Source organism: Pygoscelis adeliae, unplaced genomic scaffold (genome assembly GCF_000699105.1).
Source record: "Pygoscelis adeliae isolate BGI_AS28 unplaced genomic scaffold, ASM69910v1 Scaffold44, whole genome shotgun sequence".
In the NCBI taxonomy this organism is placed as follows: domain Eukaryota; kingdom Metazoa; phylum Chordata; class Aves; order Sphenisciformes; family Spheniscidae; genus Pygoscelis; species Pygoscelis adeliae.
The window spans coordinates 837,944-858,016 of NW_008824761.1; the positions used below are offsets into that span (position 1 = coordinate 837,944).

General features: G+C 37.1%; 1 protein-coding gene across 2 annotated transcripts; it reads right to left on the reverse strand.

Moving 5' to 3' along the window:
• Positions 1 to 945: 945 nt before the first annotated feature.
• Positions 946 to 19,793, reverse strand: BORA (bora, aurora kinase A activator). 2 transcript variants are annotated; one of them, XM_009323523.1, is made up of 12 exons: positions 19,621 to 19,793; positions 18,365 to 18,471; positions 14,644 to 14,689; positions 12,964 to 13,045; positions 11,667 to 11,732; positions 10,836 to 10,892; positions 9,297 to 9,514; positions 7,806 to 7,959; positions 6,196 to 6,797; positions 5,662 to 5,793; positions 4,150 to 4,327; positions 946 to 1,845 (listed from the first exon to the last, which is right to left on the reverse strand). In XM_009323523.1, the coding sequence occupies exons 1-12, from the start codon at positions 19,774 to 19,776 to the stop codon at positions 1,838 to 1,840; spliced, it is 1,806 nt and encodes a 601-aa protein (XP_009321798.1). In that variant the 5' UTR covers positions 19,777 to 19,793; the 3' UTR covers positions 946 to 1,837. The 2 variants fall into 2 exon arrangements, with proteins under 2 accessions (XP_009321798.1, XP_009321797.1); XM_009323522.1 differs by lacking the exon at positions 946 to 1,845 and having other exon boundaries at positions 4,025 to 4,327.
• Positions 19,794 to 20,073: the final 280 nt, after the last annotated feature.

Here is a 20,073-nt window from a genome sequence, read left to right on the forward strand (position 1 = left end):
TCATTCTAGCTCCTGCTGCCACGATGCTGGCGAGTTAGAATTACTAGTTAGTTAGAATTCTCAAAAAAACCCTCAATCATTTTGTGCCTTGAGCTGCGCTGTTACAGTCAAGCTACACCACCTGGCGAGGCAGTCATACAGCATGCTTTGTGTGCTCCTAGACTCCCTGCCGAGCTCCCACCACCAGGGCGGGGGAGGCCAGGCTTTCTTTCAGGTGGTAGCTATCGAATTCTGCGAGTTCCTTTCAGTAGAACTATTCCCTGAAGTGCCTGGGATTACAGTAGTTCTCGTAGGCCGGTTCTGCTGATGCCAATTCCTACCCCTCAAAGCCGAGAAACTGCAATCCCACATACTGCAGATGTTCCTCAGAGATCTTTGAAGAGGTACAGCTCAAACTTTACTAGTCACTTACTCCTTGGTGGTTTCCTTGGGTAATGAGTGGGTCACAGCTGATCGTCAATACCTGGTTGTCACTCGGCCATATTTACTCAGCTCCCCATCTGCTGTCATTGTAAAGGATTGGATCAGGTTTATAAAGTACATATTTATAAAAGGCATCAAAAGGAGACAATTAACATGTTTAACTGATTGCAGCAGAAGAAACCGCACCCCCTGAATGAGACGTTTTAGTCCTGCCGCCACTGTTCCAACAGGCTTATTCGGAAACTTTAAAACTCAAAGATGGGCAGGGCACTGGATCTAACTGGTACTGCACTTTGAATTCAGCGCCGTACATGGGAGTAACTGAAACCGTTTTTTAGCTGTATGAGAGCGAAAGCTTGCCAAGCTCCTTGCCTGATCTCCTTCCTCTGTTCCCCAGTGCCCCCCACCCAAACGAGACACGTACGCGTGTTACAGGCAGCACTCGAAAGATGCTGCAAATTGCAGCAAAGAAAGCAATACAAACAATCTAGGTATGAGAGAGATGTCTTTATTCTGTTTCACTACTCAATTTACAGTTATCCATGTTAAAGGACTTTCCTTAAAACCACTGAAATTAATTTAATGTAAACAATGACCGTTTTGTGCAACGTGTGCCAACCAACACGCTAAGTACAACTAGAGAAACAGAATGGTCAAATGATTTCCACAATGATTTGCACAGTAGGTTCCTTCTACAAAAGAATTATACAAACGTAATAAAAATACACGTTTTCATAAAATAAATAATTCCCATCTAACTGAGGAGTATAAAACAGGACAGAAAACACCAGCAATTTATTTGGGGGGATCCTTAATTACTTCTCACATTCACACACTTCTGCTGTTACTTTTCCCTTACCTTTAAGAAAACACTTATACAGGGTGCAATTAAGTATTTTAGTGATTGCTTTTTTATTTGTGAATACTTTGAAAGCCTCTGGTCATTGACCATATCATTATAAAGAATTAAAAATTTTAGTCAGAAATTAAAACCAAATCTTAATTACACATACCATGCCAAACAGTTCAGAAACAGATCGTGATGTGGACTAATTCTGCTTCTCATCTTCCCCTTTACATTAACATTACTACTGTTTTTAGTAATCACACTTGCAAAAATAAATCCTTTGCACAGTCCGGAAATCTGAAATTCACCCTTTCAGTTGATTATTGTTAAAAAGAATTATCATGAGAAACAGAAAAGACGCAAGGTCATAAATAACTTTTAAGTCTCAGCAAAAGTTGCGTCTTGCTTTTGAGGTACAAACCTTACCAACTAAAGCTAAGAACACTCTGAATGCCCTATTCAATAAATCCATTTTCCAGAAGGCTAAGTTGATTCTCTACTTCAACGAAATTCATCCCTTAAAAGTTATCGATTCAGTGTATTTCCAGCTTTTAGCAGGGCACTGTTTCAAGATCCTGAAATAGATAATTCAGGACGTTAGGTTCAATTACTGTCAATCAGAGATGCATAACAGAAACACTGATTAGATTGCGATGGAAGTAAAAATAATGCACGTCGTGTTTGCCCGTTAGAAATCCAAAGTAATTTTTTTAATTACTATTTTTGCAATGTGAGAACTAAAACCAAATGATGCTTTATTGATGGTACAGAAGTTTACCTGTTTCATTAAGTACATTTTTCAGAAAGCCTTCACTGGTGAGTTATTAATGAAAACATTTTGAGAACTGTTCCATTCATCCAACGCCCGCGCACAAGTCTCAGGGCTAACGCACTGCTGTTTAATGCTATGCAATTCCGTTCATACCTCCCCTGCTGAGATTTTTTAAAAAACGTTGTCGGTTGCCTTCAAATTTAGGTCTGACCTGAACTCAGGCTCAGTGTGCCAATAGCTACTCATCAGCCACGGTCTATAAGTTTGGTACAAGCTCTTCCGCAGGCTGTGGAATAGAATAGGAAGCAGAACTTCCATCCAGTGTCCTGGGACTGGATATCCTTGCTATGAAAAGGGAGAAAGACTGCTTCAGCTGGAGCACGTACCGGAATGGACTTGCCTTTTTGATTAATCCAACAAAGTTTACTTCAGAGCTCTACAAACACCGAGCCCTGAAGTGTCAGTATCTCCCCTATCTCTTCTTTCCCTCTTAGTCACTAGGGCTAGAAGATTGCCATATGGTTTTTTTTCCCCGTTCACATTTATGAAGTCCAGAAGGTGCTTTTAAACAAATCCAATCAAATTTAACCAAATCTGATTTGGTTAGGCAAAGGGAATTCTGGGCTTCCAGACCCTCCTCATTCCATTACTTTTGTTCATCGATGGTTTTCTTGAAAGTATCAGGAGTTTGTTTATATTAATACTTTTTGCAACAAGTGGCATGCAAAAATTAATTATATTTCAAAATGCTTATCTAAATATTTTGGTAACTTCTGTAAGCAGACATAACAGTGTTTGGAACTAAACGTAAGAGGGAAGTAAAAGTGTAATGGTTTACTTTCCTAGAAGGCAGGCTGCGCCATTCTCAATCATGTGCTGAGACCAATTAACCTTATTGCACCTTCTTACGTTCCTTCGAAAGGGGACCGGAGCAGCACTTTGGACACAAGCGTTCTTAGGAGACACTGGTGGAGGCAGGTGATCAACTTCAAGACTAGTACTAATACAACTACTAAAGTAACAATGCTATCGTTTAATTTTAAAGTAACCGATAGTACATCTTACTTAAGTACATGGTAAAGCTAACTGACAGATAAGCAGTTTTAAGAGTAAGAACTGCTTGTTTAGGGGGAAGAGATTCTATTTTCCTATTAAAGCATTTCCATCACCTGTCCTTTTCCTTGATTTCTGCCAAACCAAGGAAAAAACTGATCAAAGAACTGCTAAAAGGCTTCTTGTGACATATAGTTTATTTTATTACTGAGATTTAAAATTTTTTGTTTTTTAATTGTGGAAAAGTAAATTTTCATAACTGGAATGGAGTTTTCATGCAGCTGTTCACAAGGAAAACTTAACTGAAAGGACTAGCCTGGTATTAAAATCAAAGCACCCATTTTTAACAGTTTGCAAGTCTACTATAAAACAGACACATATTCCAGGGACCCATTTCTGGAACGCTAGTTTTATTCTCTCCTTGCGAAAGTCACAGCTGAGTTTCATCACTGTTACTTCAGACTGATACTGACAGACACTCCCCCCCCTCCTGTTAGCCCAGCCCTGCTCTCATCACACCCCCAGAGGTTCATTTCTGTCCAGTGACTCCTTCTTGGTACTAGGTGCTAGTATTCCTGAAGCCTGATCGGGGAAAAGCAATCCAAATCAAAACTAATGCTCCTTTCCTCCCCCCCCCAAAGAAGAGTTTCCCTCAATGCCTTTAGGAGTTGTGTCTTAAAATGTAGGCGGTTTTGCAGTTACACTGGCTTCTAGGCAAGTTACCCTAGTTACGTCCAAACTTTCAGAACAAGGCTTCTCACGGAATCTACCCTGATCACAGAAGGAACGCAATTCTGAAAACACACTATCGTTTCTTTGTACCAAGTCTAGCCACCTTAATCTTCAAAAGGATCACTTAATGATACCAATAAATTTGTTAGTAAGACCTGAAAACCCCCACATTATTTAAAAACTCCCTTAATATATACCAGACAATTTATTAACATTTGCATTGAAAAAGCAAAATAGTATGTATAATCCAGGTAATTGAGGTCCTATGTATAAAAATTTATTAGACAACACAATTTAAGTTCTCCATCAGAAAACTACATACCATTTTTGTGAAATCCCTGAACTTGATTTTCATTTTTATGTTTCCAGGCAGAAATGTTGCAAGTTGCATTTTGACCAAATACTGTACTATGTGTTTTTGCTTTTTGGAAACAGGATTGCTTCTCTGGAGATTTTGCTCTCAGCAACTGATTGTCCTTATGGTTTAAAACGGAACACTCCTAGGTTAATAAGGAAAAGTTAATTTTAAAACCATTTTCACAAAAATTCCCCAAAAGAAACAAGATCCAAACTTACTACCTGAAAATTTCAAGTTACAATTAGTACCTTAGCCTCCCATCTCTCCCCTTCTGAAATAAAAAAGAAATGAAAGGTAATTTTTTTTCTGCACAAATCTTTGAGACATGCTGTCGCAAGAACCTCCTTTCAGAGCACACATGCTCTGAATGAGCCAGACTGGATGCTTTCAGCCAGCAGCGTCCACGCTTTTTTCTCTTCATTCTCTGTGGGTTCTCTGTTGCGAGAGCTGAATGGTCCAACAGGGTGAGTGGGGCAAGACCTCAGCATAGCTGGGTATTTTTAGAAGTTAAAATATCCATCTATTCTTCCTATAAGGGCACAGTTATCCCGATCTTAAATGCGCAGAGTTCAAAATTTGATGTCAGTGGTCTGTGTATAAGACACCATCAACCCACTCCTTACCTTGTTAGAGAAGCAGCTATTAGCATGTCAGAGACAGAAGTGAAGTCAGGGCTGAATGGGCTTGAGTCTTTTTATAGCCTGGTACTACTGGTCAGTACTGTCTCCCCTTCAATGACTGTCAACAATGCCAAGTAGTTGACCGTAAACTATTTAAGTTTATAAGACCATAATTACTAAGTGAGAGGAGATGATCTTTGCTCTCTCCTCCAAAGAAACTAGCCTTGCTTCCCATTCTCTGGAAGAAGTAGAACTCCTTCCCATTCTCTGGAAGAAGTAGAACTCCTTCCCATCAGTCACAAGATTAAGAGCCTGGGAGCCTTGCTAGATATGTATTGTCTTTTGTAGTTTTTGTTTTGAAGATAGGTCATCAAAGGGCTTGTAATCAAAAGGCTGTACCTAACCAGAAAGTTCCCCACCAAGTCAGCATGCCAGGTATGGTCTAGGAAACTTGAGGCTAGTTTATGAAAAGTAGCAGCTGACAGTTGTTCCCAAAAAACATGCTTCTCCGCAGGCACACATTTAAGAACTTGGCAATAAACCCCCCCCCCAAAACAGAGGAAGAACAACAGAAACAAAAATAAGAGACAGACTACAATACATCAGGAGCCATGAGCAGCCTCAGAACTACCTTTTAGGCACATACTTCAGTTTCCTGTGAAACTACCTTTGCCTTTGTCATAGAACACATTAATTTTATTGCCAGCTTACAATCAACAAAATGATGCTACATGCTTTCTATTATCACCTGACAGTCTCTCCTCCCCTCACTCAGGCTCCCTGCAACTGAATAAAATAAGGAATGGATGCTTCAGATGGGAAGCCTATCACTTTTGCATCACAGTTTAACTCCTACCTTTGATCTAAGGAGCTGAGATTTATTCTGAAACAGGTTAGTATTCACATCATTTTCTCTGCAACTGTTTTCAGCCCCCGCAGTATCCATAATGCTGCTTCCACAAGTCTGTGTATTATAACCACTGTCCACCTGAAATCAAGAAGCAGGGCTTAAAAAATGTACTGCAATTTATCACCAATAACCCCTCAGATTCTCATACCTGATACGACTTGCATTTAACAGAACTTAATCCAACAAACCACCTACCATCAGTTAGTAACAAAAGCAAATTGTGAATGGGTCTGTCAGAATTAGTTTGGATTAAGTTAAACGTATTACTGTACATAGTAACACAAAAATAATTTACAGTTTCTATGCTGACTCCACTGAGAGAGGAAAAAGGGGACGAGGGGAAGGAATAAAAGTCACAATACCACCTGCATGCCACATCCAGTAAGAGAAAAGACAATTACTTCCAGAATGGTATACATACTAAAAGCTCGAACGTCGAGCTCAGTTTTACAGAGAAGCACAAGAAGATTTTTATTTTACCTGAATGCTACTGTTGTCACAAGGAATTGCGCTGCTTTCTGCAAGAGGTGACATGCACATGCGCGAGTTTTCAATACTGAAAGTAATGCCTGTCATAAAGCTGGTCATTGGTGTGTTGCTAGTGCCAATTGTTTCTTTTATCCAAGTGTTCTCCTCTGACACTTCAGCTGCATCAGCCATATCTACAGTATTATTTTCCTTTGAGCCTTCTATAGCCTGAAATGACGACAACCTTTGATGACAAACTTCCGAGTGATCTGGTGCAATAGACACAGTTGCTACCACAAGATGTGTACCATGTGCAAAAGTATCACCGTCTTGCTGACATAAGTTTCTTCCATTATCCATTTCTGGGAACCGAGCTTCTGCTGGAGAAGCATTTTCCTTGTCTTCCTCATCCTCACCATGATTTTCAACTGCAATTGGTATTCTAATGACAGAAGTCTGATACTGGGTAGTTCCTCTACGTGCTCCAAGCCTCATAGGAGAACAACTTTTAATTGGAGAACAACCATCTATATAAGGACTTCTTGTACTCGGGGGTGTCATTCTATTTGAGGAAGAAGGAATATCTGGAGAACGGAATGTAAATTTTCTTTGGTCTGTCCACAGAAAAAAGGGGAAAAACAAACAAACAAAGTTATTCTATTAGATATCAGATAGAGTTAACATCATCATCCACAAAACCCTACAGTCCTTTGAATAATTATAGCCAACTACGTAGTGTTTCACTGAGCACCACTGCCTCCTGGCTCCAAGGGCGAGTTTTAGCTGCATTTAAACTGTCACAGTAAAGGCAAGTTTTTATCCCATTTTTACCAGCAAATTTGTTTCCTATGACATAGTTTGTGGTATCAGAGGCCTCGCACTTTCAAATGGCAATACCGCACACTGTTCACAGGAAAAATGTGTCAAGGCTGGTTCTATGGCTTTCTTCCAAAAAAACCCGTAATTACACATATTCTATAGGCATTTAAAAACAAATTTGGGCTAGCAGTAAAATTTTCAAGAAAATCAAACTTATGCAATCTCCATATATAGAGGTGTTGAAATACCACAAGGCTCATCGGAGCAAAGTCAAGTATAAATGTGGCGTCAAGTCTTTCCAGGCAATGGACGAAACATAATACTGACATTTTCTAGAGCAATGAGGACACAAAATGTTTGTGATTTCTTCACTAGTCAGTTTCATGTCAAATAATCTTGACGATCACATGATTTGAAAACTCAAGCTAAACATTCTTTGTCCAACTAAAATGCTTCAGGTTGGGCCAAATCAGAATTGTGACCTGACTTACTTCAGGCATATGGCTTTAAACCCCCTCCTCACACTAGATTAATCCTTTAATTTTTTCTCCATTCCTATTAGGTCTCAATTCCTCCTTCAAAAACATTTTCCCGAGTTGATTTTTTGCAAGCAGATCACTGTTACACATCATTACGATGTTTCACTGCTAAACAGTAAATGTGTCATATAGGAGGAGACTGCTGGTCTGCCAAGCACAGTAACTTGTCTTGGAACAGAAAAAAGTTCCAGTAAGAATGCAGCAGTTTTTATAATCAAAATATATAAATCCAGAAAGAATAACACATATACAGTTAAACCATACCTGACAGTGGCGTCTTTCTTATGTGAAAAGCAATTGGTGAAAAAGTAGGAGAACCATTCTGTGCAGGAGACCCCTCTGGAAACGTGGGACTGGTTATACTTCCAAGACTGTAAGCCCTTGTTCCTCCCTGAATAGGACTTGAGGAAAACTGACCCTTCAGTTAAAAAAAAAAAAGGCATATTTTCATAATATAACCTTGACTAATATGTATATATAAAAAGTGTTCTAATTAAAAAGCTTAATATGGCAGCACTGAGGAAAACTAATCCTGTATAACCGTACAATGACAACCTCTATCATTAGTTTAGCTTAAATATTCCAGTGGCAACTCTTCACTTGGACTTTATGCCTCCACATAGGAAAGGAGCAACGGACTCAAACTGTCACATAACACCAACTAAGACTATAATATCCGTTGTAATTAAGAACTACGATAAGCCTAAACAGGGCATTAATGCTATCTGTGTATATAGTCAAGTATTTAATCTCAATTTCTTACTCCTAACAATGCAGATGAAAGCCAGCCACTATTTATATTTTAATGGAATCCATATTATCTGAATTATTTAACTCGGGAGCAGAGAAAATATTTTTCCTTAAGAAAAAAGAATAGTGGTTGTGACCTTGCTTAAGAGTATGGTACAAAAAGAAAAGTCACTTCTAGCAGTGTAATTATGTTGTAGGAATTCTCTACTAGGTTACCATAGTGAGGACTTTTTTTTTTTTAAAGCCACATTCTTGCTGGGGTACCTTTTTTCTGTGCACTTCAGCCGCCAAACAGATGAAACCATACCACCTAAACCAGTTTAGCTGTGCTATGTCCACCTGGGAATAAGATTCATCTCGCTTAATTTAAAAAACAGACATTATGTTCCATGTTCTAATATATGTATATTCATCTGAAATCTCTGGTCAATGGAAAAGAAAAAAGCATATTTAGCACTGCATTCAAAGATCCACAAGTCATTTCTTCCACCATAAATGAGTTTATGAGCTATAAGGGAAATAATTATATCACCTGTTCATATCAACTAGTATTTTAGACAGCAGCCCATGGATTTAAACAGGCCTTTTATTTGTATGCACTTTTTACGGAAAAAAAAAAAAGGTTTCAACAAGCTTTCAGCAAGTCTTGTGTATGTATCAATTCCTACTTCCTTTTCATAATATAAGATTAAAGCGTAATTTCTTCTATACAAAAGAATAGCAGCACAGCATAATAATTTGATATAATAAAAAGTTAGTAATATATTCTTTCAAGACTTTTTTTTGGTCACGATTTTTTTCTGAGATTGGAATTTGAGAAAAAACCAACAACAAACACCTTTGGTCTAATACCGACTCTTTCATAAAGCAGTTCTAGCTTATTGAAAACATGGTTGTTCATCTCGTGAAGTCTGTTAGAACACAGAAACGGTACAGCCTGCTCTAAGAACTGCTCTTGTGCCAGCTAAGTCACATCCCATCCAGCCCCCAAAACAGGCTACTTACTGAGCTAGATGTTTCCAGAGGGCTTCTGCATCGGACTGGAGATATGTCAATTGAACAAAGCACTCCAAGTGGCTGACTACCGCATGGACTATGCAGAGAAGGGGACAAACATTCCGATACAGTTCCATTTTCTTCTAAAAACAGCTTTCTTCTGAGCGATGAAGAGCTCAGGTTTTCCTGAGATTGATCTGCAAATTCATCAGTTCTAAAATATTCACCTAGAAACATGGAGGAGAAATCGTTTCCAATAAGAATGCAAGAAAAAAAATGTATCTTCCACTACAGAGACATCTATAACTAAATTAAAACATTTAATCCAATTTACCAATACAGCAAGGAATTAATCTAATTTAGCCACCTATCCCAAAGGATCACTTGTTATCATTACAAAAAAATCTACTCTGTCTACCAAGGTTCCACTTCTGTCTATCTTTTAATAGTGAAGTCTGCATTTTTAAAAAAATATAAATATTGGCTACCATCTACTTACTGGCCCTTTCCCCAAATTGTATTATTCTTCACATTTGAGTTCTGAAAAAGGGGTTACTAAACTACCCAAGCAAAACTAGACCCTTTTTCAGGTCTCCCATATGCTTTGATGGTCACCGTGATACATCCAAAGGCAAACCAGATTCAACTCTAAGAAAGTCAAAGCAGTTAGCAGTTTACAGTAGAAGAGCATACAGATCTTAACAAAGACCCATTAAAATACGCTGAGATTTACCAGATTATTTTAGTTTTTTGCTCTTGCTCTATTCTAATTGGCTATTTCTTGTAGAAGAAATTTTTCATGAATTCACAAACTATGCATTGATGGAAGCATTTGTTAAGACGAAACACAAAAGCAATAGATATGGTTCTGTTTTTCTGTTTTAATTTTGATGACCCACAATCAGGGTTGTGAACTTCAATACTGGGATAGGAGCGTGCCGCCAAAAACCTCTGAGCTGGCTATACCCACCATTCCCATACATGAGCTGTAAGAACAGGCCTTTCCAGCCCCCCTGCCCGAGAAGCTGGCAGCAATTGCTTGATACAGCAGTTATAATCGGACAGTTAATTTGGACTCTTGTCTCCCCACCCAGTGGTCATGGCTTTTTTGCCACCACACAACTTCTAGTCACCACCACGGCTTCAGTTAAATTAAAGGCACAGCGTTATAGCATAGCCTTGCTCAAGGCAAGGTTGGGCTGTGAGCCTCACGGCCAGCAATCTGCAAGTCAAACAGCTCTGCTAAGTTAAATAACTGCTCTATTTGGGGGAGGCAGGGGGTGTCTTCTGCTGACTACCTTTTATGCATTCAGAATTGTTAACCAATTTCCAATTGTCCTCCATAGCCCTCCTCTTTTATCTTTATGTCTACACTCAAATCATGTCATTGAAGTCAGATGTTCCGTGCAACATGCAGTAACCGTCTTAGAACACATACTTAAATTCATACATTAGGTTTTCAATATTTCATAAGACAAAAAAGCCATCAAACAATACAAGTTTTCTATTTAGACATTCATAATTAAATTTAGATATTACAAGGCATACCTAGTATTTTCTCTAAATTAAAATCCACTGGCAAAGACAGTACTGTCTGACAAGAAGCTGCAATAAATAAAACCAACAAAATTAGCTTGCGGTAACCTTTTACCAAAACTGTAGAAACAAAAATTCGCTTTCAAATTGCATTGCAATTGAGCTATTTAAGTTACAGTTGCAGTAAGGAAAAGTGTTAATTAAATCTAGGATTCTGATTTGACAACACTATATGCAGCACACTCAGGCCTAGAGATAAAAAAAAACAAAGGGTTGTAACATAAAAGCCTCTAGAGAGGCATTCTGAACTGAGGAGAGAGGTCTCTGAAGAAAGGAAGGATTCAAAAGGAAATGGGAGAAAGATCATCAAAACACCCTGGGGAAGAACACTACCTATTTATCTAAAATGAAATCTAAAATGAAAAGATGTCTTAAGATTTCTGCTATTTATTTGGTGGAGAAAATAATCAAGATTCTCTAACCCAAAACAATCCAACACATTAAAGGTTTCTTGAAACTGTAATTTACCCATAAACCTGAGACTTACGTTCACTTTTTAGTTCAGAGAAAGTGCATACATTGAGTTGGCAAAAATGTACTCTATAGTCTACAGAAGACTGCAGTTTTTACTTATGAAAAAATATGAAAGAGTATAATAGAATTAAATTACTATGAGAAATTGATATTAAAATTAATAGTACCATACAGTTCAAGAAAAATTATTTCTACAGGAATATTAACAAAAAAAAAAAATCATTCCCTTTTGAAATTAAATAGCCATTAAAGAATGGGTTATTTCGCTTCAGAGTAGGCCTGTAATTTCAGACGTTGCCTTTTACCCACCATTGCTTTTCCCAGGCTGCAAAGTTAGCTGTCTTCCAATTGGAGAAATGTTATTTAGATCTATGGCTGTAAAACAGATAAGAACTTAAATTTAAGCATGCATTGCATACAGTTTTGAAATCTAGCAGCAGTAAGTTAGAATATTTAATACAACTAAACAAAATTTTTGCATCAAAGTTTGGAAGAGATTAGAAAGGAGTACTGAAGAAAGGTTACCATTATAGCTGATTAAGAGAATTTCAGCACCTTTCTATTCAAAAAAAGCTTAGGGAAGTAGCATCAACTTCGCCCACATCTGTCTCCTGCAGCCTCCTCAACATTAGAGAGATTTAAAACAAACTCAGTTCATGCTTAGCCAAACAGGCTGTGTTCAAGTAAAACAGATTTCCAGAAAATCATGCAGTCTGACTTGAAGACAAAGATGAAGAATCAAACACTCCACTCTTCTTATACAGCTAAGGAACACATTAGACCATTTTCTTTCACCACTCACTTTCCCAGATCAAGGATTGTGGCTCTGCCCAAGAAGTGGATAGTGTATTTTTGTCACTTGTAAGATAGTCACAAGCAGCATCTCCTTGATAAAATATTTTAACAGTTCAGTCTCTTCCAAATCTTGCAAAAAACCCCAACCACTTAGTTAAGAATTTCCTACCGAACAATACTGAATGCAAACAACACTTTATAGCTGACATTTGTCCAGTTTGTAATTCGTTTGCTATGTATTCTGTTGGTTATATATAAACTTTAATAACAACAGCATTAATAATAAAATCTACTAATGGTGTAAATGAAATAAATTTAGAAAACCCACAACCCTATATAAAGTGACAGTCAGCTAGCAGGACATTAAGAGGACAACAAGAATTTACATAGCACATAAGGGTAGAAAAACATGGAACTCATTTCCCATATATTTGCATAGGCAGGAAAGCAGTCAGAGTAAGTCAGACGTGCAGACATCAGAAGAAAAGTGTGAAGTAGAAGACTTGGCTATTACCAGTATTGACACAGCAAAGTTGCGTGTGTAAATTAAACTGGTTGAAGACAGCTTATGAAAGGAAAAAGATTTAAGAACAGGAACCAAAATAACAAAAATGAAAAATTATATAAGATTATGGATTAATAAATGATTTTTAAACAAAGAAAGCACTTGGAGAGAACAGCTAAAAATCTATCAGTTGTGCCATCTTTTATAATTGGTTCTTAAAATTTAAATTGAGGTTGAAAAAAAGTGATGCTTGACAATTTCTCCAAAAACTAGATAATTTTGGGTGGACACAGAAAAGCAACTTACATTTAGTTGAACTAAACTGAGAAACTTGCTTGCCTTCATGTTCAGTCCAAGGAGAAGGAACTATGAGTCTTTTTGTGAAAAACTAGAGTAGAATAGGAAGAAACCATCTAAGCATTTTTAAAAATCAGATACTCTCAACTTAAATTTAGATTAGTACCCTAAACAAGAAAAATTTAAGTCATACCTTTTGCTACTCACAGATATATTTTAAGAATTTTAACTCTCCCTTCTCCCAAACTTATAGTTATCCCTTATACCCAAAATATATTTCATTATTTCAGGCCCAGAGATGTTAAAGAAAAACCAATTTGATTTGAAGACGACCCCCAAGTTCTTTATGACATGCACCACCCCAGATCTTTCAAGTCTGCAGAGTGAAAATTGTACAAAAGTTTCATTTATCACTAATTACTCACTTAAAAATTTGAATTGTCTCTACCATACTTACTGCACAGTAGTTTAACATAATTCTTTTCAAATTTTCAGTTTGTTAACTTGTTGTATATTAACAATTGAGCTATTCTGCAGAAGTGCTAGAGACACTCCAGTAACAGTAAAAGAAACAGTAGAAGCATTGGAAAACCAATGCTTTTTGGCAATATTATTAGTGTATTTGGCTAAACTAGTTAGCAGTGAAACATTTTTGAGTACTGGCACATGCCTTTTTCTTTGAACCAGAAACTCTATCTGCTGTCACAGCTGCACTCTAGAACACCCTGATGCTGAGGAGATGAACACTATCACATAGCTTCAAGAAATACATGGCAAATCCTGTTCTCACAATAAAAGCTAGACTCAAAGCAAATGAAAAAAACTCAGCTTGAAACACCCAACTATTAAAAGCAGAATTTTTATCAAAGACGTGGTTTCAAGCTGTTCAGCTGCATAATCCATTAGCTTATGCCTCACAAAGAAGAAATATCCTTTTTAATGCAGATTTAGAACAGAGTATTTTAGCTGCAGGTCAACTACATAGCACCTTTATGGAATCATGAAACATATTTTTTGTTTATAGGCACAGAAACTGATAACAGCATAATACAATATAAAAAGGTCAATAACACTAAGGAAAACTTGCCTATCAGAGCCTTATTTTATTTTTTTAAATTGAAATAATGTTGACAATTTCTGTAGTGAAGATTTGAAACGCTTAACTTTTCCTTCTCTGCTAGACAAATGGATAGTAAAAAATAAAATGAAAAACGCACGGAAAGAATTACAAGCTACCAGAAGAAAGTTGTTGCCTCCAACTAAGCAGACTTTGGAAGAAACAAAAAAATCACCAAGGTTCTGCTATATTTTTAAAAAGGTAATAAAAGAAACTAAGCTACCTAACACTAACAGTTACTGTAAAACCCAAAATACTCAATCATTATTTTTAACCTTAAATTATAAGGTTATTTATAAGAGTTATTTTCCAGCTATATTCCCACTAGCCAAGCAACAGGAAAGAAACAAAATCTGCTGGTTTGACCTACAGGTGTGTGAAAGCAGATGGAAAGAAAAAGACCATGTGGAGTCCAACTACAACCGCAAGGGATGAGGACACAAAATTACTCTTACTGACCAGTAAAATATAATCGGCTTGTGGGTTCTGAAATCCTGTAATAGATGTGGATCTTTTTTGTAGGTATGTAGCTAAAACAAATCAATACTTGATAGCATAGAACGTTTTATTACCTCCTCAATGGCTTTTTGCCTTCTGTCTTCTGTCTCCTTATCAATTCTAAGTAACAAATGAAAAACCACTGAATTATCAAAGCCATCACATAATTGGAAAAAAACAGTAAAGTCCAACCATGTAATCTTTTACAGATGCTTAAGAGAAACATTATAAATGAAATAGCACTAAACCCTAAATCTTATGATGTTTTTACTGCACTATTTATGTGCAATAATCTCATACCATAAATTTAGAAATATAAATGCACTTCTCAGTTACTGCAGTTCATTTGAAAAAGATCTGTACCATTATAAGTACGTATTTGCAAATCTTCTACTTACTCCTTGTATCAGCAAGTATTTTTATCTGGACAAAAACTCAATCATCTTACAAAATAATCCATTTAGTTATGTTGAACTTGTCATATGAATAGATTTTACAATTAAAGTTTCCATGAGATTAGGCTCACAAAGAATCTCATTACAAAATCAAGCAGAATAAAAAACAGCTGTAAGGAGCAGAAGGGCAACAGAAGATACTCATGGAACATTTGCATACTCAAATTCCTGACACAGCCCGCTTTCCCAGCATGGAGTTCCCCCTTTCAAATAGGTAGTCTGCCGTATTTTCTTCAGTTCAGGATACAATATCATATTTCTGTTTGAATCAATTAACACTTTCCCTTATGCACCTTTTAAGCTAGTTTAAAAAAAAAAAAATATTGTAGTTACTTCAGCCATCTTCAAATGATGTGTGAGATTCTACATTTATACTTCCTTTAACGGTCACCTTCAAGTCTCACTTTCAGTTACTACTATGTAATTTATAAGCTCAAAAAAATTTTACAATGACTATTCATTATCATCTTAGCTGAATCACATAATACGTTCATACACAGTTAGTATACCTGAATTGCCCTTGAATAATTTTAGAAATCAGTCAGATAACAGACATTATTAGCTACACAAACACATGTAGATATACATACATAAACTCTCCCTCACAGCCCTCTTTTCTTTGATGCTAATCAGACTTTGAATAGATCTGCAATACTTGGACATGCCATCTTCAACTATGTCTGCCTAGATGATGCTAAAGTGACAGTTCTGTGAAGACACTTGCACAAAATTCAGTTATTGTACCAAAAAATAAGCTTACAATCATTGTATATTTATGCATAGTGGATCACGAGTAATAAGCATCTTTACAAGCCAGATTCCAAAGGAGAAACAGGGGAACTGGGAAAATGGCTCCCACTAAAAGTGCTGGTTAATGCAGAAGAGGATGTTTTTTTCCTTAGTGCATAACTCCAGGAAAATAAAAAAGTGAAAACATCATATGTATTTAACAAGAATAAAAACAAGCCAGTCTTGTATGCAACTTCAAGCAACAGAGCATTTGCAACCGCAACACACAGTATGCAAGATACAGCACAGATTTTTTTAATACTTAACATATAATAGCATAGCACCCAATTTAGAAACATTCAATTTCTACCAGTAGAAATAAAAAAGGAAGAGGAAAGTTTGTGGACAAGACTGTGTCACTGTGTCTGCTCAATTACTGACAGACTATATTTCCCTAACACAATCTGCCAGAAAAAAGTTCTCCTAATCATTTTATAAGCAGTGCAATAAACACACAGCACATAGATGATGCCCCGTTTATGGAAACAGTCATACTGCACAAAATCAAGTCTACACATGATACACACTTAGACTTCACAAAGTGCTCATGAGCTTTTACACTGTGCTGCTACCCAAACTACTTTTTCTACATAATGGAGAATTAACAGTTCGAAATATTTACACACCAAATTTCTTATGCTTGTGGTTCTTTGCAACTAATTGAGAAGAAGACTTGTTAACAAGCATTATTAAAATGGAGTATATAGTTCGTGTAACATTATGCATGGGCTTCAAAAACTCAGTTCTTTTATCAGGAACTTTTAATGTCAAGAGCTGTATTTATGACACTTTAGTTACCATAAAGCAGTACTTAAGAAATGTAAATTAAAATCAGTTGCCATACAAAATCTTACACACACACATATATGCATTTAACCATGTACAGTTTGCAGCCACCAGAAATAACCACCCCAGTCTGTGTTACACTGAAACGTGCAAGCATGGACACAGCAAATCTACACATAGACAAACTACCCTCTTTCTAGTCGTATCAGATGATTAAAAAAAAAAAATCACAGTGGATATGAAACAGTGGGACAGACTGAAAGGACCCACTGAGACCACGCATGTTTGTATCTATAGGCCGTGCCACTAATCATCATTGGAATTGTCCCCCAAGCCATCTAAATTAAAGCTAGTTTGTGTGTGTCCTAATAGGCTTCCATAAACAATGTAATCAACTCCTTAAAAACATAAGGCTTAAGGCTTTGTAACGTATAAAAAGCATTAGAGTCTGAAACCTACTGGCTGCTAGAGGAAGGCCAGGAAACAAACAGATGTTAAGAAAAAGAATATTAAGAAACGGTGATTCACAGGTATAGCTGAGGACAGTTACATTCTTTCTACATCTCTACTGCAGCAAGAAATTCATATTCCTCCTTATACCTCTTCCTGTTCAAAAAGTGAGATGTAGGTTCAGGCAGACACCAAGAACAATAGGTCTGATTCACAATATTTTTTACACTGAGGGTGGTGAAACACTGGAAGAGGTTGCCCAGAGAGGTGGTGGATGCCCCATCCCTGGAAACATTCAAGGTCAGGCTGGATGGGGCTCTGAGCAACCTGCTCTAGTTGAAGATGTCCCTGCTCATTGCAGGAGGGTTGGACTAGATGACCTTTAGAGGTCCCTTCCAACCCAAACTATTCTATGATTCTATGAATATTCAGAGGACTCTTGCCCTCACCGGCCCTCTATCTGTGTTTCATTTCACTAACCGGACTTGAAAGTCCTATAGGCAGAGAGAGAATGGAGGACTGTTTTATTATTCTATTACTGCGGTGCTTCATGCCATGAGGTGCAATTCTTTGTGGAAGTTCGTATCTGAGAAATGTATGGGGGCATCTACAGGATTCACCACTGTGGCCTCCCCTTGACCACCTTCACTTGGCATGTTGTTCTGTACTATTAGTATGCAAGACTATCCCTCAAGATGAGCTGTGAATACTAAGCCTGTTTTACTTACTCATTTGTCTTCCCCATGGAAGTTATTTTCAGAGGAAGGAAAAAGTTGAGATCAGGATCCCCAGGTTATTTCAAGTAACTAGCAATCTCCTTCTCCTCAAAGACAGCAAGCTTACTGGTCTTCCCTCCTTCACATTAAGTCCAATCTATCTGTACCTTTCAAAAAGAGTACTGGCTTACCTAGCTAGCTTTCCCAGCTCTACCCTTCTGCAGGAGTCCCAAAGACCAAAGAAGCCTACACTTCATAGGTCTCAGTATGGAACACTCTGAGAAGCCAAACTGTGTTGTGACAAGGAGCAGGAGAGGTAGCTTGGTAACAATCACTGGCAAGACATTTTCTTTCTTCCGCTGACTGCTTTTATCTGGCGGTCTTCCAAACTGCAGAGTGGATCAGCAGTTCTTAACATTAAAAAAGAGCAACACAGAACAGCCTCATCTAAATATTATATCCACATCAGGGACACAAAAATCTATGTTAAAAGATTTGAATAAAAAGTCTTTAATGCTGTGTTGAAACATCAATAAAGCAAAAGAACAGTGTTCAGTATGCAAGCTAAGTTAACTGCATAAAAACAGATGGTAAGTTACCTAGCATGACTCAAATACATTGCTTGGCGTCGAACATCTTCGGAGTCAATTTCCACAGGATTTATTAGAGCAAGCTGATCAATAGACCATCTAAATTTTCCTGGTGTCTAAAAAAAGAAATGGACATCTTAATGCTTGCTAGTTTAAAAAGTTAAAAATAGAAACACAGGACAAATCTCAATGGAACAATGCAATCATAGCTTCCATATAGTTTCTGTCAAAGACAATCAAAATAGTTTCTATTTAAATTATCTACTTTAAAAAAAAAAAAAGAGTAAGTCAATCTGCCTTCTTTATCCTGGCAGTGGTATTACAATGATTTACAAGATAACATGAAGTGGAAGGTTGTAGCTAATATTTACAAACTAAGGTGTCAATTTCTTCTCCATTTCTGAGGACAGATCTACTAAAGATACAGAACTTAGGATAAAATTTAGTTGCTTCTAGATTGTCACAATCAAATTGCGGTTCCATGAAAACCCAGTGTCTCATACCTAACCCAAGTTATCTAAATAATAGAGCAGCCTTCCTTTCACCTCACATTTCCAAGAAGACTTAGGAGTTGCAACCCCATATGCATCCTGCAAAGTCTCCCTCATAATGCCATGCATAAAGCACAACAAAACCCAATTCAGAAATAAAGCAGCTTCACCCCTTTATTTAACACTTAATTACAAAGTACTGTTCAAACATCCATTTGAAAAATGATCTACCAAGTCTTTTTAGTTTCATTAGCACAGCATCATCTCTACTGCTTATCAGAAAATAATTCCAACTCCAAACCAGAACGTAATTTGCAACTAAAAAGTGTTTTATATACACAAAATCATTAACTTGATTCTGTCAATATGCAAACAGCTTATAATAGAAGTGCAATCAAGTTTTACTTGCGTCCAGCCTGCTTAGCATGTAAGCAGGAACTGGGTTTTTTCCCACTTTAAGTGGGACAAGAACACCACATCCAATAACGGTCCTTTATCTACTTGCAACTGTTTTTGGCACTTAGTGGGTATATGCTAATCTACTGATACACCTAATATCTAAAGAAAAAAAAAAAACAAGCAGGAAAATAGAAAGACTAAGTGACAATGTTAGTATTAAAAGCAGCATACTCCTCTAATCAGAAGAAACACCAAACGCCACCAAAATTCTTTGGCTTAGTATATAAAGTACGCTAAATAAAATACACTTTTTAATGCATTTTAAAATATTAGCACTACATCTGTATAGTTACACAACTAAAGACTAGATCTTACAGATGAGGATTTTGTCGATTTAAAGACTGAAGGACTGGAGACAATCTGCTCCTGAAGAGTATAATAATCACTGGGACTTTCAAAAGGATTCAGGACTGTGACTCGTCCTGGAGTTTCTGGTGTTATCTGCATTTTAGCTTCTTTTGTATCACCCATAACACTAAGCTATACCTGGAAAAGAGAGAGGGAGAGGAAAAATGAAGGGGGGGGGAAAGGAAATTATAATTTTGACTTTTTATGGTCATCCTGAAGGTTTTGGGAACAGATGATCAATCATTTTTAAGGAGCCAGAAACATTTCAAAGACTAACAAAGAAGAAGTTAGCTTTGGCTTGGACCTACTGACATTTGAAGCTGGTAAAAAAGGCTGATACGAACGACAACTAAAAATGAACAGAACCTATGAAAACGAGACAAGGCAGGGAAACTGAAAAGGCAGTTAAAAAAAAAAAAA